Source organism: Adiantum capillus-veneris, chromosome 1 (assembly GCF_014529385.1).
Source record: "Adiantum capillus-veneris isolate H3 chromosome 1, ASM1452938v2, whole genome shotgun sequence".
In the NCBI taxonomy this organism is placed as follows: domain Eukaryota; kingdom Viridiplantae; phylum Streptophyta; class Polypodiopsida; order Polypodiales; family Pteridaceae; genus Adiantum; species Adiantum capillus-veneris.
In genome coordinates, this window is record NC_140931.1 from 118,207,333 (window position 1) to 118,231,236 (window position 23,904).

A 23,904-nucleotide genomic window follows, 5' to 3' on the forward strand; every position below is an offset into this window, starting at 1 on the left:
ATGGATACAGCCGACACAGGAGTTGGGCAAGAGATGGCTTTCTATAGAGAGCATCTTCTCCAAATAACAGAGGCTCGATATGTAATCAGACAGGCCTATATGGACACTCATTTATCCTATGGGATATGATGTGCTATTGGTCAGATGCCAACATCATCGCACCAGCTAGAGACTGAGACTGGCAGATTAAAGAGAGTACCAGCATAGGGCAGGATATGCCAGTTGTGTCATATGGAGCTAGAGAGAGAGTTACATCACATTTGTGATTGTCCGGTATACTATGAGATACGAGGCTAGAGCCACGAGATATCATGATCAGAGATGCCTCGGGTTGTTTTTGCTAGGTCAGGCAATGGAAGACATTCAGAGAGGGAAATCACCCACTTCTTTAGAGCACGGACTTGACAACCAAACGAGCATGCTTCACAGTAGACTTCAGAGCCCACCCGTACTAGAGGTATATTAGTTGATAGAGTCATTGAGCTAGAGCGAGCTAGACGCCCACGTCTACAAGGGCGACCACGACATTGATGGAGGCTCCATCAAAAGATCAGGACTATTCTAGCATGGCATGAGAGACGCCCAGTACGAGTGGACATTGACAAAGCTCTTCAGCAACCGATGTAATACTTTCTCGAACAAAGCCCGATGCCGGGCATCCTCGGGCATTGATGATGAGTTTAGTCTTTCACTTTACTTCATTTTTATTTTTACTGTTGTACCCAGACATTGGATTAGATCCACCAAAATTGTATCAGTTTGGTCTTATAGGTCATTTTGGCCTTTCAAAGACGTTTCATATAACATTTCATTTCATCTCATCTCATCTCATCTCTCTCTCTCTCTCTCTCTCTCTCTCTCTCTCTCTCTCTCACACACACACACACACACACACACACGCTACACTTTTTTTTTTCTTCTTTTTTTTTGGTAAATCGGATCTGATTAATTTACAAGGGGGAAACCTCAAACCGAGGAAAACCACAGAAAAGAAGAGATGCAAAGAACGGAGCTGTATGATGCTCCGAGGGCTAGAAACAATCAAAGTAAATCATGTATGCATAAAGAGTAATATCCCCAGCCTCATAAGCGAAATGCAGCGCTTGGCCAAGCGACATATTAAAATAGGGAAACAGGGCAACGTCAATTCCTTGAAACATCAAGAAGTTGCGATGGTGCCAGATGGCCCACAGAACCCAAAATCTGACCCAAGCAAAAAAGACTTCAAACTGAGACTGCAGAGACTGAAGCGTCCCAAAAAGCAAAATCGTCTATGAAAAGTGGCGGAAGGAAAACGGAGCTGAAGAGCAACCGACACCTGACGAATGAAGGATCTCAAGCAACGACAATCCCATAATAAGTGTGGCACAGTCTCCTCCGCTGCACGACATCTGAAGCAACAAGAAGGCGCAATATGCCATGTATGCAATGTGCTACCTACACGTAAAGCTCCCCCCAAACAGCGCCACAAGAAAATACGTTCCTTCAAAGGGAGATGACTGCCAAATGGCAAACAATGTGCACCTCCACCATAGGAATGACTTGGAGAGTGACCACAACTGATTACCATGACGCACAATCCACGCATCAGATTGCAGGAAAGCATAGACACTACCGGCTGAAATGCATTCCAAGCTAATATTGGCAAGATTCCAATCCAAACAGTGGGAGTCTTCATTCAAAGGAGGAATAGGTGAGAGATTAGTCCAGCATTCCGTGAATTTCTGGAGAATAATGAGGTCCCAATCCAAAAGGAGACTTCGCGGCAGAGAACGAAAGAGCATGACCGGTGTCATCTACCACCTGATACACCTGGCATATCCCTTTTTGAGAAATAAAAAAAGCTTGACGAGGAGAGCGCTGGACCAAAGTAAAAGAGAAAGCCTTGCTCCAATGCAGGCTCTCTAGTTGGAGGGAAGTGCCAAGAGAGGATTGCCGGCCATTCTATTCCAAATGCATCGTGAAAGCCTTCCCATCAACAAGAAAACGGATTGGGTGCTCCAACGTTTGTGCTCCAAGTTAAATTATTGGAAATTGTCCATTTGGCCTCTGCATGTGCGTCTCAAGATTGTCGAGTGCATTCTTATGGCGTATGTACAGTTTTACTTACCTTTGTTATCATGGTCTCGGTCATGCTTGCATTTCCTTATGTCTATATCAAGATGCATCTGCGAAGTCAAAGGCGGGATGATATCCCCAATCATAGAGCGGAAAAGGTCATGCTTAAGATGAGCATTATTGACACGCAAAAGTCGCTTCCTAGGAAGGGAGCCATTAGCCAAAGCGCAATTTCAAACAAATGGGAGCATAATCTGAGAGGCACAAGGTATAATCAATCCTCATGTCACATACAAAGTCATCATATTGCTGCATATTGAAAAGATACCAGTGATCTAGTCGTGCGCGATACATAGATTGAGCATTATGTTGAAATGTGAATCGGGGGTCATCCGCATTCAGAAGAGACCATAAATCCAAACCTAAAATGATCCCATGATTGGCCTTCCACATGAAGCATGTGAGAGCGCCCAGTAGTATTGTCTGCGATATTCAGACCATTATTAAAATCCCCACAGAGAAATGCATTGGAACGCCAAGAATACGAGGAGATGGCACTCCACAACCGTGCTCGATCAACAGACGCTGTGTATGCATATAATCCCCCGAATTCAAATACTTCCCCATTAACAATACATTGGACAACCATCCATCTCCCATCCGGGTCATTGAAGACCAAAGTCGGGAACATCTCATGCCGAACGAGCATAAGCACTCCAGAAAAACCAAATGATCCTGCATAAGCTATCCAATAACTCGCGATAGGAAGTTTGTCCGGCAAAACAGTGTTGGTTATGTTCTTGAAGAACTACTATGTCCACCTTACATGTATGTACATAGTGCTAGGTGAGTTGCCACTTGTCGTGGTTGCATAACCCCCGCACATTATCTGAGCTGAAATTCAAAGAACTAAACATTCTGTACAGTATATATAATGGGCGAAAAAACAAGAAAAGAAACTCCACCACCGGTGCCCATTGGCACATCCTCATCTGTAGTGGGCACATGAGGTGGCGTAGCATAACCTGGACTAGGAGTGCTTAAGGCAGGGGCACCTTGTGATGAAGAGGCTTCCTCTGTAACCACTTCTTTGTAGGAATGAAAAACTTTATCCCAGGCCTCAGCCAAAGAAGTGTTATCATTACAAGGGAGTTTTCTCTGAGGGACATTCTTCAATGGGGGCACATAGTTACGAGAAGATGCCAAAGTGCGGGCTTTAACTGTTTTCTTCGGCACCAACAAAGCCTCAGAAGCTGCAACCTGTTCTTTGCCTTTATCATTAGCATTCGGAGAAGTAGAAATCGGTTGCAATTGTGCTTGCTTTCCTTTGCCTTTAGTCATCCTAGCCATGGTAGTGGAAATCAATGGACCTTTGATCAGTGGCTCAGTAGAAGATTTTGGAGGTTGTGAAGATGGAATGGAAGAGACAGCTGAAGGAGGTGGCTGCAAATTCGGTTCCGAACATTCGGACTGCATATGACTAAATTTGCCACAACAGAATCAAGAATTTGCAAAATTACCCCATTTGAGTTTGAACAGCGCTTTCCAACCACTGTATCCCCCGAATCTGCCGAAATGTCTGTTGGTGTCAGGATGTCAGTGTCCCACAAAATACAAAACCGATTTGTGTTGGCGTCCAACTTAGGAGGGCAAATGACTTTGCCCAACTGAGCATCCAAAAAGGGAAGAAAATGATGCCAAGTATGAGGAAAATCCACTACCTCGACCAGAAAGGACACTTATGACAAATAAGACTCTGGCAATCCTTGGTGAGCAGCCAACAAGGGAAGAAAATGATGCCAAGTACGAGGAAAATCCACCACCTCGAACGAATATGACTCTGGTAATCCTTGGTGACAACCGAGGGCAATACATGAGCCATATGCGTATTGAAGAAAAGAGGAGACATGTCGAGCAAAGCATCCCGAGCATCCATGTCAACTAGCAATACTTCATAAAAGCCTCATGCGCCAAAGTAAACTCCCTGGACTGCTTGTTGTTTAAGCAAGAAATCAACCCATTGGCCCACTTCCTGAGCTGTAGGCATTTTCCCAGAGAAGAAGAGAATCACAGCATTAAGGGCATATTGAGCAACAGGATCCATAAGTTCCTGTACACGAATGCGCACTTCTGTGAGACAAGAGCAGGGCCTTCCCAAGTTCGCCGTGCATCTTCAAAGTACTCAGGGTTAAAGCATCCATAGCTGAGCTTTTCATGGCTTTCTGGCGCTTGTATATGCACTTTTCAGTGGATTCCATGTGAAACGACCACCACGCTTACCACACTGCTGCACAAAATTCACACCGCTCCTACAAATTCTTAGTAGAAAAGCTCTGTTGTACACAAGACTGCGACTACTTCACACACACACCCACGCTCACTCACACCCTAAAACACACACATTGGCGAAACCTGTACAGGAGCCAGCGAGGGCTGTCTGCGCAGAGGAGTAACAGCTGCGACGAAACACACACACACACACACACACACACATGCAAACTGACTGAAAACCCTAGCTGAATCCTGCCCGCTGCTGAGGCTCTCATCATCTTTGATGGGCCGCGTGCAGGCGAGGGCAAACTGCAGCCACGGGCTCACTGCGTAGAGGGTGCGCAGGGCAGAATCGTGCGACAGAGCAGCAGAAAGGTTCGCGACCACCACTCAGAGAGCTCTCACGCCACACACACACACACACACCTCTAGGTGGAGGTACATGATCGTACAGTGTAGTAAGATAAAGAGCCTAAAGGCTATGAGCATCCCTCATGGTGGCATGTGAGATGAGTGGAGAATAAACCATAGAGGGTGAGCCTAATAGTGCATAATGGAGTTTGGCTTCACAAAGACTATCAAGATTATTTGTTTATGTGGAACTTACACCAACATTGGAAAAATCTGTAATGTAAAATATATGCTTACCAAAGAGAAATTGTCATCCTTGCCCCTCTTCAAAGAATCCTCATTTGGAAGAAGAAATGATGTTGCCATCTCCCAATTTGTCCATGCTTTTGATGCTCCCAACTGCCAAAAAAAGGTTGCACTCCATAAAAGCAGATAAAAGCGTTTGGATCAAAAAATAGTGGTTACAAAATAAACAGTATCAACTCGAACATTTAGATTTGATACCTCTATTGCCGGATCATTGCTTTTCAACCTCTTGCTGTAAGCAGTGACAAAATCTCCACGCTCTTCCTCGGGAATGAAATCTCGATAGTTCTCCCATGCTGTATCATTCAGCAGCATTATTTGTATGTTTTGTGACTGAGATCCACTTGTACATTTACAAATACTTTGAGCCTTACAAAATAGCACAAATGCAAACCATTTCTCTGTGGACTTCTGCAACCAGGAGATTTGTAATTTAGCGATTATTTATTTTTGGACAAGGGGAAGGCTGGGTTTTGAAAAGTGCAGTTTGGGGTTCAGCATGATTCCCCTAGGCGTGTTTGCTAACCCTTGTTGAAGTTATGATCCCTCATCCGCATTCCCATTTCTTAACTATTAACAACATTTCTTGAACTCGTTGGCAAAATCCCTTTCCATTGTCTTTGATACTTCATGATTGTACTTTGCTTAGATAATATACTACTACACCAGCAACTTTCCAGGGGGTTGCTTTAGGTTTCTTGCTTTCAGCAGCAGATAGTTTATAGGTTACTACAAATAGATGTGAAAATTACACGTAAAAAAGTAGTGAGAGGCCTAATTTATTGGTTTCTTCCTTCGCTGCCTCCATTTCTTCGTCTGCCATTGCTTATGCACGGTGCACGCAAGTAGCTTTTCGCACCCTGCGCAAGCCAGTGCAGCTGTGGTCCGCTGTTGCTGGATTTCCACCCATAGTATCCCCCCCCCCCCTCAAAAACCATTTTTTCTGTGCACACTGGCTGTGAAGCCCTGAACTTTCTTATCTCTGAGTTCTCCTTTGTTTGTTTTGCCACCGGAGCGGGGATTTTTTTTTCCTTTACTTTACATATATACTTATATATTTGAACTTCCGAAATATAAGAGGCTAAAAATTTACACAAAACACAAAAGCAAAGCACAGAAGAAAACAGATAAAGAGCAAAAATAGATCACTAAACATCTTATTTGTTTCTAAACAAGAAATAGATGAAGGCAAGACAACATTTTACTTAAAGAAACTCTTAGAAAAAAGGCTCATCAAAATAACTTACTTGACTAACACTTCGAAACAAGTATCCACTTAACAGACATAGACGACAAGAATTAGACAACACAACAACTTAAATCCTTAAGTGTGTTAAAGAGAAGAATGAGAATCTATTATGTACTGAACTAGAAGAGGCAAAACATAACCTAAGTAACAAATTATTGAAAACTTGACAACATGCGACCCTAACTTCACTAATTATCCAACAGGAAGAATAAGCTTATCATGCATGTTTTGCAGGGATGCATGCGATTTGTCTATGTTGCTTGTAAGAAGGATGTTTGTGAGGGAGTACTTGTATGGTGCTGTGGTTTTGTTTTTTGGCATTTTAGGCTGCCTGTGTCTTCTTCGTTTGTATGTGGTTTCTTTCCATTAACCCCTATTGGCAGGCTGGCTTGTGTTCCGGGTATGGCTGGAAGAGGTTTGGGATTTGGGACTGCCTCTTTGTGTTGCAAATATTTTCCCTGACACATGCACACTTTTTGCAGATTGCAATGGCCACAGGCTTGTCAGACAGCGGGGGCAGGTTTTTCTTAAGTCCTGGTTCTTGAAGATTTCTCTTTCCCTGGGTCATTCAAGATGCCTCCCAGCTCTTCCCAATAAAATCGACCTTTCTTCCTTCAGGTCAGACTAATTAGACTTTGTCTCAAACTTCCTTCTCTCATTTGCATGCCTTACATAGCTTTGCGGAGGATAGTGGATTGTCTGAAAACCAAGGTTATGGTGTTTAACACCACACCGCAGTGGATCAGGAGATCAGCACCTACATTCACTTATGATCAGGAGACTGTGGAGTACACAGATGCATACACTTATCTTGGGGTCTTCACAGGGCCAAAGTTTTCTTTGAAGAGAGCAACGAAACTAGACTAACCGGAGCGTGGGAGGATTGGAGAGGACGTGGTCACAGGTTCAGTTCCAGGAACCCCAAACAAAGCTCTACCTCTTGATACCTTGGTAGCTTCAGCTATGCTCTATGGGGTTCAAGTTTCGGGACCCTCTACGGATCAGGATGGGTGGAGAGGTATGGAGAGGCCCTTGGTATCTATGATCTCTCAGCTGATTAGAGCCAAGGCATCCGTGCCACACGAGATCATTAGAGCGGAATTAGCTGCCCCCCTCCATGGAGATAAAGGCGCTTACCACATCAGTCTCCTCTATGCACAGCTTATGGGATACTACCAGAGACAAATATGCCAGATTGGCCCTTGAGTCCTCCAGACAATTAGCTTTACAAGGGGACACATCATGCTGGTATGCACAGATGTCATCATGGTTCCAGAATCATCCAGATACATGGCTTCAGCATGGACAGCTTGCCTCCCTTCCATTACTCCCTTGATGCACATCTGTGTCTCTTAGACGGGTGGACATTACTAGATATATTTGCGTTTGGGGCCAGTGCTCTCTTGGGGTGGTACTCGGCCACTCCCTGTCTCGTGTGTCGTGCACTCTCTGCCCCTTTCAGTTCAGTTGTTATTTGAAGTGCTTAAAGTTGTTTAGTCTGTCCTTTTCTGTTGGCACGTGGTGCCCGTCCCTGTGACAGTGTCTAGGCTTGAGGAGTAATTGGAAAGTTCATTATCCGGAAGCCGCCATTCTGTGTCTGCTGCTGAATCGAGAAGGGCGGAGGTGGCGTGAAACTCCCAGAACACTGAGAAGACAACTTCCTATGAGCTGAGAAGTGGGATAGGGGGGGCGAATGCAAGCAGGAGCGCGAGGCTGGGGCAGACGGGCTGAGGGACTGGGGCGGGCGCACTGTGAGATGGTTGCGCAAGGGGCCGGCAGCGGGCAGAGCAAGCAGCGGGTTGGGCAGGGCTAGGCAGGCCAAGGCAGCGCGAGGGAGGATGGGGGGAGAGCGATGGCAAGAGGGGGGGTGCAGCTACGTGCGCAGGGGAGGGGGGCGAGGGCAGCAGTGAGCCGTCTCGTACTCAAACGAGATTCCTAATTAGGGTTCCTTTACCTTAGGGCTCTTTTATTCTTACAAGGGATGCCTAAAAGCAGAGCCCCAAAAGCAGTTAAACTCAAAAGCACTGTTCCAAAAGCAGCTGGTCTTGAAAAACTACCAAAAAGCATCAACGCAAAATGCGGAAATCCGTACAGCCCTGCCACATCAGCAGCCAGCGTAACACGCAGAAATCCGTACGATCTGCCACGTCAGTGTGTCAGCGCAAAACTTGGAAATTCGTACTGTTGCCAACCTGTCCGTGCAGCTCTCAGCCACATCATCTACCGGCGCAAATCACGAGGTCCGTACTGCTTTTCGCGTGTGTGTCCGGGCAAAATTGCCACGTCATCAGTTTGTGACATACCCCGCTCTTGAAAGAATTGTAATCACCCTCGATTACGCCTGCAAAACAGACAGAGGCCATAAACTAGTTCAGTAGACATTGACTCTAAGTACCTGACGCACTAGACACGACACCTCTAGTACTTGTACAAAGACGACAGTCACATCACTCCACACGACATCACAGGACATCACATGACGATTAATCACAGAAACATTCATTCCAAATCTCAAACCATTACTGCCAGCAACGTATTTAGTAACCAAATCTAGATCCATTCCCGACCTCACTAATGTCAAATTAACTAATCCCATATTGCGATCACGTCTATAGAGATTTTCGACTCGAGCACTGTCGTGTGCAAGTAGTCATTCGCCTCAAGAACTGTCATGTGCGAGAATCATGTAGCAAGGCTACAGTGTCCATGAACAATATGAACATCAACTAACTCAAAGAAACCAATACAGACTCTGGCACACTCAGCTCCAGCCCAGATCTCATAGGTACAGTGGGGGTGTCGAGGCTCAACTGTGCAGGGATGGTGCAGACGTGCTGTGTACAACTCAAGATGTAGACTCTAGACGACTGAACACACAAAGTAGATGATCCCGAAAAGCCCAAGCAGCTACGGATATATACGACCACCAACGGCTCACAAATATCTAATCCAGCTAAGACTATCTCAAAATTGTGGTCGTGGTGATCTGGCCCCGCGTCCGCTAGACCACCACCCGTATGCCTGCCACGTGTCACTGCCCAAGCAAAAGTCCGTCCAATGTGGACTCAGCCCAACTGCAACTGCAACTCCGTCCAGTAGTGAGATCTCACGTACATTGCATTGAGGAGCACCCACTATAGAGTGGCACGACATATTATCTCCGCTACAAATCATTCGCCTCAAGCACTGTCGTGTGCAAAAAATCATTTCTGGGGATCCCAATCCATCACTTAGTTCATACTAAACAGAGTGGTCCAGTCATTCATTCCATTGAATTAGTCGTGATTCATGATTCGTTATCAAGTTCATTCGGGAGCTGTCACTGCTCCAAAATCATCGTCTCATTCTTAATTCTGCTCTTTGTCCACAATTAACAGATTCTTTCATAAAACATTAGTTTTATTCAAGATCTAAACTCATCTTCCAAAAAGTCTTATTTCATAAATTCATAAAGCAAAATAATGCTAATTTATCCATCATTTTCTATCTAAAATCTGTTCTGGATCGAGTATTGCCTCGTCCTGCTGTCCTTTCAATCTGCCAGTCATCCTGATTTGTGTGTTGTTTTGGGGTGTCCTTGCTCTCCACATTCAAAACACTTTCCTACTTTGAAATATTCATCTTTGTGGTCTTCTGTTAGTGAAGGTCGTCTATCTCTTTGTCGATTGTTTCTGCTATGACTTGTTGGAGGTTCATCTGATGGGTAAGTCAAGTTACCCGAATGTATAGCAAATCCCCACTTTGCATGTCCCATCGTTTGTTGTATAGACTCGGACTTCCTTTCAAGACAGTAGTTTCGAATTTCTTTGGGAAGCCCACAACAAAACCGCTCGATCTGCTCCTTATGATCTTCTTAAAGGATGAAACAAGTAGAAAAATTTCCCAAAATCTTTCATAGTAAGAATCCAAAGATTTTGTCTTGATCATCCGAATATGGTTCCACTCAATAATCACGTCTCATTCGTATTCTTGTGTGAGCCATGAAGAAATAAAGAGTTTCTTATATTTCAACCACTTCGTCGGCGCTTGTTTCCTTAGCAAGAGAGTGAACCACCATGTTTGTGCATGGCCTTTTAGAAAGGATGCGGCCCGTCTGATCTTGGAGTGCTCTATATAGCGGCCTCCAGAAAATGCCATGTCAGACTGTTGGACAAAGGCAAAAGCCTTGGGAGCATCTCGAAACCCTGAAAAGTGCTCAAACTTTATTGCATGTCCTTTCTCTTTGAATTTTTTAGGCTTTTTGCCCTTGTCGTCGAGGAAATCATATTGATTGGCTCTGTAAAAGCTCTTTCTTTTTTCATAATACATATGATCTTTTCCTCGTTTCTTGCCCTTTCTGTCCTCATCACTCGAGTCAGAAGAAGATGAGTTGTCCGAGCTGTCAGAAGAACTGGGCAATCCTTCGAAGCGTACATGCTTCTTCTGCTTTCTGGCGTTTTCAAAAGTGGATTTTTGACCCAAGTAACCACGGAAATTAGTTCCCTTGTTACGTTTCTTCAGTTGCTTCTCCCACGGCTTCTTCGTGTCCAGAAGCTGATTAATTTGGGCCTGGACCGCATCAGGGAGTTCTTCTTCAACAAACATTCTCGGAGTAGGAGACTTCTTGATTGCCGGTTTGATTGGTGGCTCGATGGCTTTCTGCCATAAAGTATGCACTACAGCCATCCACTGTTGGGTCAAAAATTTTGCAAATTTGGGATCCTTAGCAAATTGAAGCATCTGCTTTGTGCACTCGTCAACCTGCTGTCAACGTTGCATCTCCAAGAGTTCAATTGTGTGGGCCGAGGTGGCCCGTACTCGTTCTCTGCTAAGTCGCTTGAATTTTCCGTATTGCCTCCTCCCGCCTCAGCGGTGGTAGAAGAGGTCGACTGATTCTTTTCGGAATCCATATGTAATGTGGGATTCTGTATGGCTTTATGCCATGTAAGACAGAGCGATGAAGACGAGGGCGCGCCCGATGTGCGATGTACAAAGGGTGGGAGTGGCTAATAAGTCCGGAGTCGAGACCCAAAGATTCTTCAATAACAGTTTCCAAAAGTGATAGGACATGTATGCTTTGAGAAAAGCACACGCCTGATGCTCTAATACCACTGTAGCAAACTTGGACACCCCAAGTCTAGAATCTGTCGTGACACGAGAGCGAATCTCTTAAAATACTTCACAACTTTAAAATCAAAGCTCAATTCAAGACGACACGGCCCGACGTAGTTCCGTGCCCAGAGGTATTGGCCCCAAAGACTGGCGCCCCTTTCGGTATTTCTTTTATATTAATGCTTGATCAAAGTTACAACTCCCACACATCTACGCAGAAAAAAGTTTGTAATTTGAGGAGACTCAACGGCTCGTTGCTGCCCGCACTCGCCCTCGCCATCGCTGCAGACCCCCCCCCCCCCCCCCCCCCCCCCCCCCCCCCCCCCCTCTCCCCTCGCCATCGTTGCGCCCCATCCCCTGTTGCCCTCGCGTAGCACCTCCGCCCTCTCTTCTGCGCGCAGCCCCCCTACCCGCCGCTACCCCCCCCCCACCGCCTTGCTCGCTGCCCCTCACGCTTCCCCCCCCCCCCCCTCACTTTGCCCGTCACCAACCCTCTCCGCCGCCCAACGCCAGCTCCACCCATCACCAGCCACTGCCTTGTCCGCCAACCTGCCCTTGCCCCGTCCTCCAGCCTGCCCTTTGCCCCGTCCACCCACCTACACACTATCTTTTCCCAGTGCCCCGCCCGCTTGCATTTCACCTTCTCCTGCTTGTCGGGCCTCGCCAGTACCATTGACGGGTTCGGTCCAGCAAAAGCTTCTCTTTTCGACGACGTTTCTCCACCCTTTCCTCACAACAGCAGAAACAGATAGAGGCTCCAACGCCGCCACAGAGGGACTCTAATGAAGTCCCCTCGCCCAACCCCGTTGAGCCCACCATTCGACTTGCTCTTACTCCAATAGAGCAAGTGAGCCTAGCCGCAGAGGTGGATCGTCTACAGGCGACTTCAGTCATCTGCAAGATTCTCGACACCAGACCCAGCACAGGAGAGATGCGTGACCTTCTCCAAGCCCGCCTTCTTGCAGAGGTGGGCAAGATCTTGGAAGTTCAGATCCTCAGACGAGGCTACTACCAGATCGAGTTCGTGACCCCCGAGATGGCATCCAAGGTCATCGTCATGAGTCCATTGACCATCCGAGCAGCTCGAGCCCACTTTCGATCGTGGAGACATGGTTTTGACCCTGCTTCAGATGTTCTGGTAGAGGGGGCAGACATCCCCATCTCCGTCTGCTTTCCTGGTTTGCGGAGGGAGTACCTACCACTTTTGTCCAGGATAGGCTCAGCGATTGGGACTGTCCTGGAGACACCTCACACGGCATCCCCAGTAGCTGCCAAGGCAGACGGCATTCCCTCAGTTCGCGTTCTGGTTAGGGACACTCACACTCTCCCGAAGGTCATTCTGTTGCCTTGGGTGAGTGGGGGTTGGTTTAGCCAGAGCGTGGAGTATTCGGGCCTCCCGAACCAGTGCTTCATTTGTCGACAGATGGGCCATCTTGCGAAGGCCTGTCCATGGAGGAGGCCTCGACCTACACCACAGACTTAGCCCCAGTCTGCAAGGACTGGCCAGCAGCCACAGGCAAAGACACAACGCACACATGCAAAGCCACCCTTCGAGCCTGGGACTCCAGCGGAGGAGGGATGGCAACAGGTCTGTGGTCGACAATGGCAGGGGCCACAGCGACAGCCTGGCACTCAGAGTGGTCCTCATGCGCCTGCCCAGCAGCAGTGGGTTCCCACGGGAAACCGTTTCGGTCCTCTTGAGCAGGATGAGGCCCCTGCTCCAGTCTTCACCTCAGCTTCACCCTCGACAGCCCCTCCCCCCCCGCCCCCCCCAAGAGTTACCCCCCTCCTCATCATCCTCCCCCTCGCCTCCTGCTCCCGCCGCCTCTTCCCCCCACCCCTCTACCTCTGCCGCTCCCCCCCGCCCCTCTTCTCCACCTCTTCCCCCTGCTCCTACACCCCCCCCTCCCGCTCCAGTTCCACAGTCGACCCAGGGGGCAGGGCCATCTCCGACTGCTAGGAGATCTCTTGGCAGCGCCTTTGCCACGAGTCGCTTGGCAAGAGAGGGACAGCCTTTCTTGCGAGCCCCTCTACAAGTACAGACGTCTCCCTTTGCAGAAGTCCCTTGTGGTTTGACGAGCTTCGACATTCGGCGCCGATGGGACTTCTTTGACTACGACTTTACACGTTTTCTTGGCGACTTCTCAGCAGACCATGAGGCAGCCTGCTTCAAGGTCCATGTTCTATTCCTTGCAGCTAGGGGAATAGAGGCCTTAGACTCAGCGGTTGGCTTCTCTTTTCCCCTTTGCGGCAGGGACCAAACTGAGTGGACTCTCGACTCAGTGTTGGAGTGGTTGCATACACAAGTCCTAGAGTTCTCTCACCACATGGGAGACCTAGGAGTTACAGACATGCTTCACACTTTGTGGCCATTGGGCAAGTTTGCGGTGACCCTCCAGATACAACACGATGTAGACACATTGTGGTTCACTTCTTTGCCGATACGTAGTGCTTGCCATGCTATGTACACATTCATGAGGACTCCTGGACAGAGGAGGTTGCTTTACATACGGCTCGCTCTACTTAGGCTTGGGCCAGGTATTCGTTGCAGTCACGCCTATCTAGAGGACGCTCGAATGCGGATTACTCCCCATCCAAGCCAACCTCGAAGATAGCACGTTTAGCTGTTGCGGCAGCATCTGTTCTCTCTCGCTTCCCATGAGGATCGTCTCATGGAACGTGCAGGGACTTGGTGGGCCCCAATTTTAGCGTCAGGGGGGCCGACTGCATCAGGAGCTTCAGCGCTACCATGTGGGAGGCGAGATTGATCTCCTTATGCTATAGGAGCATCATCTGTGTGAGAGCCGCATTAGACGTTGTGGTCAACTCTTGCGTGGACGATATGATACTTTTTGGTCAGCTGCTTTTCGACCTGGAGGCATCCAGGGCGGGGTATGTATGACTATTGCAAATTCTTTGCAACAGGCCATTGTGGGCAAAGGGATTATTGTGCCAGGCAGGGCTCAGTGGATCACTATGCAGGTTCAGGGTTGCCTTGTGGGCTTCCTGAACATCTATGCGCCCAATGTGGCAAGTGCAAGAGCAGAGTTTTAGTCACAGATTCTTGAGTCTCTGCTGCAGGCAGAACACTGGTGCATAGGAGGTGACTTCAACATGTTGAAGGACCCTTCTGACAGGATTGGTGGTAGCCATGCTACTGTGCATGGAGTTGAGCTGGTAGCTTCAGAGAAGTTTTGTATGACTCTGAGGGTCTCGGATGTGTGGCAGCACTCTAGTTTTGTGAGGCCCCCAGACAGCCTGGCCTTCTCTCGTTCGGACCGCAGAGTGGGAGGAGTGAATCTATCGCGGATAGATCGCTTCTACACTAGTGATCATTCCTGTGACTTGGGTTGGACAGTTGGAATTCTGGCAGGGACTTCCTTCTCGGACCATGCACCAGTGATCCTCAGTGGCAGATAGGCAGAGGAGGGGGAGCACAATGCTTCGCATCCCAGAGAGGGTCTTGCTGGACTCTGCACTCAGAGAGCAAGTAGAGGCTCTCTGGACAGAGATCTTGGACATGCAGGATTCTCCTGCTGACAGAGTGGCCTCATGACTAGCTCAGATTAGTCGTTTCTTTCTCCAGGAGTCTTTGGCTCGCCTGGCTGTAGCGAGAGAGGAGGAGCAGCGTCTCAGACGGAGCGTTGCTTCTTTGCAGAGGATGCAGGAGCAGCACCACACAGTCCCTGGTTGGAGGAGCAGCTCCAGCAGGCTCGCTAGGAGCTTGTTACCACAGAGGAGCGGCGCCATGAGTTTGCTTTCTATCGACAGGCATCTCAATGGACATAGGTGGGTGACAGAGTGACTGGTGCTTTCTTCGAGGCAGTGGGACCTCGACATACGCATGCCAAGGTCAGTCAGTTGAGGAGGCCCGACGGGTCAGTTGCTTCTGAGCTAGAGGACATGCGTGCAATTGCTACTGACTTTTACCCTGAGTTACTGTCTGCAGAGCCTCAGTTAGAGCGTCAGGATGCATGCAAGAAGCAGGTGTGGACACAGATGCCTTGCCTTGTGACTGAGGAGATGTGTCAGAGGCTTGAGCTCCCACTTCAGCTTGAGGAGCTGCACACGGCTCTTAGGGCCCTCCCCCGTGGTAGCTGTCCAGGTGAGGATGGGCTGACTCCCAGTTTTTTCTTGGAGTACCGGGACCTGCTTGGCCCAGATCTCTGTAGTGCTTTTCAGTACATTTTGCACACAAGAGTGATGCCTGACAGCATGAGTGAGGGCTTGATCTACCTCATTCCCAAGGAGGGTGGCTCCTTGGATGAGATTCGACAGTGGCGTCCCATCACCATCCTCAACTCAGCCTACAAAATTCTTGCCAAGGCTCTGAGTTTGAGGATTCAACCACTTCTAGAGAGTCTTATACATGGGACTCAGACAGGTTTTGTCAAGGAACGCAGTATCCTTGACAACATCTTTACTTTTTGGGAGGCTTCTACTCTAGCACGGCTCCATGGTGAGGACATGGTGAGGACCTAGTGATTCTTCTTCTCGATTTTGAGGAGGCATACGCCAGAGTTGACTGGGACTTTCTAGAGGGCACTCTACGCAGGATGGGCTTCTCGGATGCTTGGATCAGAAGGGTGTCAGCTTTGTACAAACAGGCACACAGTCAAGTACTTTTGTCAGGAGGTAGAGGTGATCGTTTCATGCTCACACGTTCGGTCAGATAGGGCTGTCCTCTTGCCCCCTTCCTCTTTCTGTTCTATGTTGAGGCGATGAGCAGGTTTTTGGTGTCGCGGTAGGTTGGTCTACGGGGTTTAGCACTCCCTATTCGGGGAGATGAGCTATTGGACGATGAGTTTGCTGACGACTCAGCCTTGTGCTTGGATGGCCAGGAGGCCAACCTTCACAGGTGTGAGCAAGCTCTTGAGACCTTCTGTTGTGCATCTGGCGCACTCATCAACTGGAGAAAGACAATGGCTTTCTCGGTTGGTAGTGCTCCTGTGCCCACCGACTGGACGCCAGGTGAGGGTTTCAGGTGGATTCCCCCAAGGACTGCAATTCGGTACTTGGGTTGTTAGGTTGGTTTGGACTTGTCTCCCGAGCAGCATATTACTCCCCTCCTCCTTTCCATCAAGAGAAAGTTGTTACATTGGAGCTCCGCACGACTTTCTTTGGCTGGCAGAGTTGTAGTGGCCAACCTGGTGCTGTTGGCTACTATGTGGTACATTACTTCTTGCTGGATCTTCTCAAGTTCTTGTATCAGCCAGGTAGAGCGGCTGATCAGGAATTTCCTTTGGTCGGGGCGAGACACTCTGACTGGCCGAGCCAAAGTGGCTTGGCAGGTCATCATTCTTCCTTGTTCACAGGGAGGGCTTGGGATCATTGACCCAGCACAGCAGAGCAGAGCCCTTCTTGGGAAGTTCATCGTCCGAGGTCTTCTTCCAGGTGAGGAGCCCTGGAAGGAGTTCTTGTTACAGCGGCTTCGTGCTAGGGTGCCTCAGGCAGGAGGCCCATGGCAACCTTCGACCAGATGGATCTTCGCAGAGATGCGTAGGATTGGTTTGAGCAGGAGATTGGAGGATCGCTTCGCTGTGGGGTTGCTTCGATCTTGGGAGCACTTGCGGCGAGGCCTGGAGCAGCGTTAGCCTACTTGCACGGAGGAGCGCCTCCGATAGCCACTTGTTTGGAACCCCATGGTTAGCACTCAGAGAGGTCACTTGGCTGGTAGTCGACCTCATGTTTCCTGGGGTTCCATGGCAGTGGGTCCAGCACGCTCTTTAGGTGATTGGTTACACTTTTCAAGCTTGTCAGAGGAGCTACAGGGCATGAGAGGGGTGCAGAGCATGTGCCTTCACGCGACTGGAGGTTCTCATCTCTGTTCGGGCTTGCTCAGAGACTGTTCCCTCCCTGTTTTTTGAGCTACAAGAGGGACGCTTACAGCAAGTTGCAGTAGATGCCCCCTAGGTGGTAGAGTGTTGTTTTCAAAGGATCCGAGTGGTAGGCATCTGTGGGAGGACTTGTGTCATCGATCCTGACCCAGCAGCTCTTGAGATTGGACATTGGAGGCTGTGGGCCTGGGAGTGTTGTCCGCTGGCACGAGTACAGTGGGACCCTGGAGAGTGGCTCTGGAGGGACCCTTTCTCTTCTGCAGACCACCCAGGTGTCCCTTTCTTTCAGTACACTGTTCGACTAGGACGTCACATACTGGCAGCACAGAGAGAGGCTCGCCCTGCTGTGCAGCACCTCATTGGCAGGAGGAGGGTCTCACAGCTGAGTTCTTGGCAGCTTTTTGGGAGAGGTTGTGGGACTCCAGACAGCCGAGATGAGTCACTTTGTTTCAGTGGCTGGTCGCACACAGAGCTACAGCAGTTGGGAGTTGGCTGGTGCATAGTGGTCTCTCGGCCGCATGTGTAGCTTGTGACCACCTTGTGGAGAGTCAGCGTCATTGTCTTTGGGACTGTCCTTCGGCACAACACGTGTGGCTTCGTGTTCTTCGGCTGATGCTTGCTCTTTCCACGGCTCAGTAGTACACTTGGGGGGCAGCGGCTTGGTCGACTCTCACGGGCCCGACACTTCAATTTGAGCTATCTTTCACTAGCAGGATGTTAGTGATGCAAGGGGGGCGACCTACACTCTAGCCTGCCTCAGAGCTTACTCCACAGGAGTGGTGCAATGAGAGAGAGGAGTGCTGGGAGCTCATCAGTGGCCTGACAGTATAGTTCATCTGGCGGGCCCGTTGTTTCCGCATCTTTGAGGCTCGCCCTCTACCACCAGCAGAGACTGTTCGCGATCTTTGGCTAGAATTGATCCACACTCTCAAGGGACAGCTCGAGAGACTCCAAGGCAGCTCTAACCACATGCGGGAGCGTAGAGAGGCCTTCCTTCGACTCTGGCGTCCTCGGCCTTTTTTCACCATCCAGGGTGTACTCAGATGGCACTACCATCCACCTGTGTGGCTTTTCCCTCCTCCCATTTCTTGATTTAGCCTCATTGTACATATGTTGTTTTTTCATTGGGAGAGTCTCCCCTTCATGGTTGTTGTAGCCCTCTCTCAAAGAGATGGTTGTAGCCCTATGCGCAGTTTCATTAACTAATAGAAGGATCTTTTTCTCGGAAAAAAAAAATGTTACAACTCCCACAAGGTCCTCAGCTCTCAGACTCTGCGTCCAGATGCTCTGAAGAGTGAGACCCTTAGGGCTCTTTTATTCTTACAAGGAATGCCCAAAAGCAGTTAAACTCAAAGGCAAACTATTCCAAAAGCAACTGGTCTTGAAAAATTGCCAAAAAGCATCAGCGCAAATTGTGGAAATTCGTACAACCCTGCCACGTCAGCAGCCAACGTGGAACGCGGAAATCCGTACAATCTGCCACATCAGCATGTCAACACAAAACTTGGAAATCCGTATTGTTTCCAGTCTATCCGTACACCTCTATTACGAGGTCCATATTGTTGTCCGTGTGTGTCCGAGCAGAACTGCCACGTCATGAATTTATGACACATCCTCATACGGATCTCAAACCATTCGCTGACATCTTGATACCTGCTTCATGATAGCCTCATCCATGACACACTATCCGCATAGGCTTGCACTTCCATCTTCTTTCCCAGCATAGCTTCAACTATTGGCACCATATCTACAAGGTGACCAACCATCAAAGATGACACCATACTTTGATGCTTTTCTCTCTTGGAAGGAAGCCGCGTACTCACACATTTTTCCCATTGCCTCCTCAATTTAGTATTCAAAGCCACCAATTGACCAACGATATATTAGCCTTTTGATTTCGTACACTGTCGACAATATCATAGTCTTCAACACCTTGGCCAAGAGGATAGTCCTTTGGACCTATTTTCCTTCTCGCCGCCTCTTACTGCTCTGTAGTTGATCTTCTATCTTAGCCTTCCCCTTCCTTGCTCTTGTTTCCCTCACTTCTTCTTTCTCTTTCTCCTAATCATGCCTAGCTCTCTTATTGGCCAAAAAATCCACATTTGTTGCTCAAGGGTAATGATGTTGATAGCCATACCTTTTCTATTTACAAGCAACAGTTGAGGGGGTGGTTGTTGCGGTGGTGCTTCTAGTGCTCTCTCTTGATGATTTTCCTCCCCTCTTCTGTGACCACGTCCATATAAGGGATATATCTCTCCTCGCTCTCTTGGTGCTTCAGGAAAATCTAGGGCCTAGTGACCCTCTTCACCACAATTGTAGCACCTTCTCTGTAGCCTTCGTTCCCTGCCTCTCCCAGCTGGCCACTCTTCTCTTTGATTTCTATCCACCTTAATTCTTGCAACTGACTAGCAAGATCATGCAAAGCTCTAGTTGTGACAGAATCAGGACCTTGAACCACTCGCTCCACTCTATCATCCAATGCCATAGGAGCCATTGGTTACACCACCACTGGCTCAAATTGCGTCATTCCTTGCTCCCAGCTTCATTTGATCTTTTTGCTCTTGGCCTACACAATTTCCACCGCTCTTTCAAATGTAGAAGGCTCCTCTTGATCAAACTTCTCCCGTATGCTTGGATGTAGACAATCCATAAACTGCCATATTTTGAAGAAATCTCCTTGTGGTACTTGGGATGCCGCCTCTAATTGCACCCAAAGTCCTTTGAAGTGTTGCAAAAACTCTTGAAAGTCAGCATGAACATCTTGTTGCAAACCTCTCAACTTTGTCATTGCTTCCGTCGTTGTTAGCCTCTTTCCAAACCTGTCAAAAATTACTTGTTTCACTTGCTCCTAGATTTGTCTTTTGTCTTCTTCCAAACCTTCGAACCACTCACAAGCTTCCCGTTTTAGTGCAAGAGGAAATACATGAAGCTTTGCTTCATCATTTACAATGTGCATACAATTTTATGCACTCAAAGTCAGCAATACAGTCCTTCACATCCTTCTTCCGTATGAACACTGGCCGAATATATGCCATCCCTTCGGAGTCGCTTCTCCCTTGCGTGAGTAATTCCATAAAAGTTGAAGTCTTGTGCTTCAACCACACCACTTTTCTTCAAGGATTCAAACTTCACAGCAAAACCACTTCACCTAGGTGCACAACCGGTAAATTTCCGCTCCCCAACGGGATTGCCAAAGGACGATGGGGCAAAAGACACCGTGCGCACTCTCACACACCCTAACACCTTAACACAACGCAAGGAATTCACTTAATTTCCTCACCTCACACACCACCACTCAAGAGCTCAATGAAAATTCTCCCCCCCAAACCCAATTCAAGCTCCAAATGCCTCAACCTACAAGCCCTTGCCTGCCCACAAACACTACAAGGTGAGTCGAGTTGATCAAGATTTGAAATCACACCCGATGGTGACTAAGAAAAACCATCAAAAACTCCAGCCACAAAAGGCCTCCCTCAAACCATTGCAAAAGCTTCACCAAGCACCACTCTGGTGGACTCTTTGGTGTAGCCTCAACCCTAATGGCACCGATACAGGGTCACATAGTCTTGCCAAAAGCCACACCTTCCTTCAATTCCTCACACACACACATCCATGGAAACCTTAGAGCTCCCGTAGACTCTCCCTAGTGCAAAATTGAAGAGAAGATACTCTCATTCACTCCTCTACACACTCGAAAACATGACGCAAACAAGATGGGACTGCATAGGACTACCTGTAGTAACCCTGCTTCCTCCGCGCACAGATAGGTGAAAGTGCTAATAATGGAACTTCCCAAGTGTCATTTGGCATGCCGCTCTGGAAAAACCTTCGTCCCACCTCTATATTATGCGAACTTTTCTTCCTAGCTGCCAATATCCTTGGCATACATTCCTACATATACGGAAGCTGACTTGCTGTGAGATCACCTCCTAAAATTATCCATGTGCCCTAACATGTTTTCTTAAGAGCAATAAACTATTTTCTAGCTTCTATTGTTGAAAGTTGTAGCTCTAACCTTCGAGCTTTCCCCCACTTAATCCCATTGCGATTTCTCCTCCCCACTCTCCAAGCAGTTGTGTGCATAGGTTTCTGAATGCCCGTGAGCTTGCGAAGCTCTTGTGTGCCATGCTATGCGTTCTCCCTTTCCTTTAGCCCGGTTACTATCACATGTAAGGATCTTGTCTTTCGACGTTACCCCTCCTCTAAAGTGGTGATAATGATTGAAGCCAATGGCGAGAATACATAACCTAGCTTTTGCCCTTCTTAGCTACTTGAATCCATTGGTTTGGTTCCTCTACTTGTTTTTGGGTCTTTTTTAGCGTCTCCACCCAATATGTTGTCTCTATTGTCTTCTTTTTCTCCTTTCTTGCAAGTGTTGCATGTCCTTGAGTTACAAGAGTTCTTCCACCACACTCAGTTGGATTTCTCCCTCCTGCAAGCTTGATTTTGTCCGCAAGTTATCCATGTACCTTTTGAGCAAAGTGATCTCCTCTTCTTGCTTCTGTATCCTCAACTTTAATGTAGCACATTCCTCTTCCAACTTCATTGTCATATCGTCTTGTTGCATGTTAAGCTAGTCCTCCAATTTCTTTTCCATGATAGCATGCATTTCTTCCTCAAGACGAGCATACATGCCCAAGTCTGCCCCACCATTTTGCTGATGTACCCTCAACTTTAATGTAGCACATTCCTCATCCAACTTTGTTATCTTATCACCTCGTTGCATGTTAAGCTAGCCCTCCAATTTCTTTTCCATGATTGCTTGCATTTCTTCCTCAAGACGAGCGTACATGCCCAAGTCTGCCACACCATTTTGCAGTACATGAATATTCTATCATGAGCTTTGCACATCTACTTTATTGTCAACAAGCTTTCTTTAGCATGCATATCCGCAACTTTGTCCACATGACTCCAAGTATTGCCACACTTGGCAATTTACTTCGGCTTGTATCGAATTACATCATATTTGCAGGAACCTCAAAACTTACACATAAATGTCCTTACTAAGCATACGTTAAAGCATGATTCTGTCTTTGTTCATCACAAGCAAACCCTCAAGATTGTTTTGAAGTGACACGCTGGCTGGAAATTTAATATGCTGGGCTGTTAAGGCGATTTGTGAAGCTCCACACAGGGTCATGAGATTGACACGCAACAGAGGGGATTGCTAATGGGGTAGGTTGGGATGGAGAGAGAGAGAGAGAGAGAGAGAGAGAGAGAGAGAGAGAGAGAGAGAGAGAGAGAGAGGAGGAGGAGGAGGAGGAGGAGGAGGAGAGTTTTAACGTCATAGGAAACTATCCCAAGAGACCTTAAAGATCTAGCCAACGAGGATTTGAACTCAAGACTTGTTATTCAAGAGGGAAATGGCATAACTAATCTACCACATTTGAGAGAGAGAGAGAGAGAGAGAGAGAGAGAGAGAAGGAGAAGAAGAAGAGATTTTTAACGTCGTAGGAAAATATCCCAAGAGACCTTAAAGATCTAGCAGAAGAGGAGTTGAACTCAAGACCTGGTATTTAAGAGAGAGAGAGAGAGAGAGAGAGAGAGAGAGAGAGAGAGAGAGAGAAAATGAAATGAAATGAAATGTTATATTAACGTCTTCAAAAGGCCAAAGTGACTTATGAGACCAGAAAGTTACAATGTAGTGGACCTGATACAAAGTCAGAGTAACAAGATGACAAAATGACAGAATGACAAAATAAAATACTATGGAATCCTAAACTGCTAGGTGTGAACTAAGCAGCTAGCTGGGATAGCTAGATCACAAGAGATCCAGCATCGGTCGCTGGCGGATCTCATCAATCTCCTCCATGGTAAGTAGTCTGACCGGGCGTCGTGCATGTCAAGCCAAAGTGATCCGAATCCTCTGATGCAGCCTCCGTCGATGCTGTGTAGTCCTCCGCAGTCATGGGCGTCTGGATCTCCCAAGCTCAGTCGTTGGTCGATCAGTGTGCCTCTGGTATGAGGCGACGAGCTCTGCTGTGGTAGTAACTCCTCCGGGTGTCTAGTGGCAGCTCTAAAGAAGTCTGTGGTCTGTCTCTGAGACTGGCTAGCCTCTCCTCTCATCAGGCTCTCTCTGTGTCTGTGCAGCTCGAGCAAAAACAAACCCAGGCATCTATGATCCTCGTACCGCATGACTCTGGAGAGTGGTCCAAAGCCCTCTCTGAACAAGCAATGGAAGCGGCCTCGTATCTCGTAGTAGACGGGGCAGTGGCATGTGTAGTGCAACTCTGTCTCGGGCTCGATGTCACACAGGGGGCATGTCTTGGCCTCTGCTGGTACTCCGCTGTATCTCCCAGTCTCGATCCGCAGCCGGTGTGAAGATGTGCGTATCTGGCCAATAGCACATCGTATCCCATGAGACAAGTGGGTCTCCATGTATCTGAGCCTCGTCACAAAACCATCCTCCGTAAGCTGGAGAAGATGCTCTCTGTAGAGAGACATCTTCGTGCCCAGCTCCTATGCTGGCTGTATCCATGTCCTCCTGGTGTCTAGCTGAGTCAAGTCCTGGCGGATGAGCCTGGTGATCTCGGACTGTGTAAGAGTCAGACAGGGTGCATCCAGTAAGTACTGGAGGGAGGCAATCTGTCTATGTAGAACCCATGCGCCTGAAACCATGATGTCATCTCCCCATACCAGCATGTTGTATCTCCCTGCATAACTAACTGTCGAGAGGACTCAAGTGCAAGGCGGGCATATCTGTCTCTGGGAAGTTCCCACATGCGGTGTATGAAGGAGACA

At 48.0% G+C, this 23,904-nt stretch overlaps 1 protein-coding gene across 1 annotated transcript in view; it reads right to left on the reverse strand.

Annotated features, from left to right (window-relative positions):
• The window catches only part of PIP (proline iminopeptidase), an 84,955-nt gene that overhangs the window by 25,417 nt on the left and 35,634 nt on the right, over positions 1–23,904 (reverse strand). Inside the window, exons 7-8 of the mRNA XM_086519981.1 lie at positions 5,185–5,282; positions 4,978–5,079 (exon numbers count right to left, since the gene is read on the reverse strand). Coding sequence (XP_086376107.1) covers positions 4,978–5,079; positions 5,185–5,282 — 200 coding nt within the window. The remainder of the gene's footprint in view (positions 1–4,977; positions 5,080–5,184; positions 5,283–23,904) is intronic.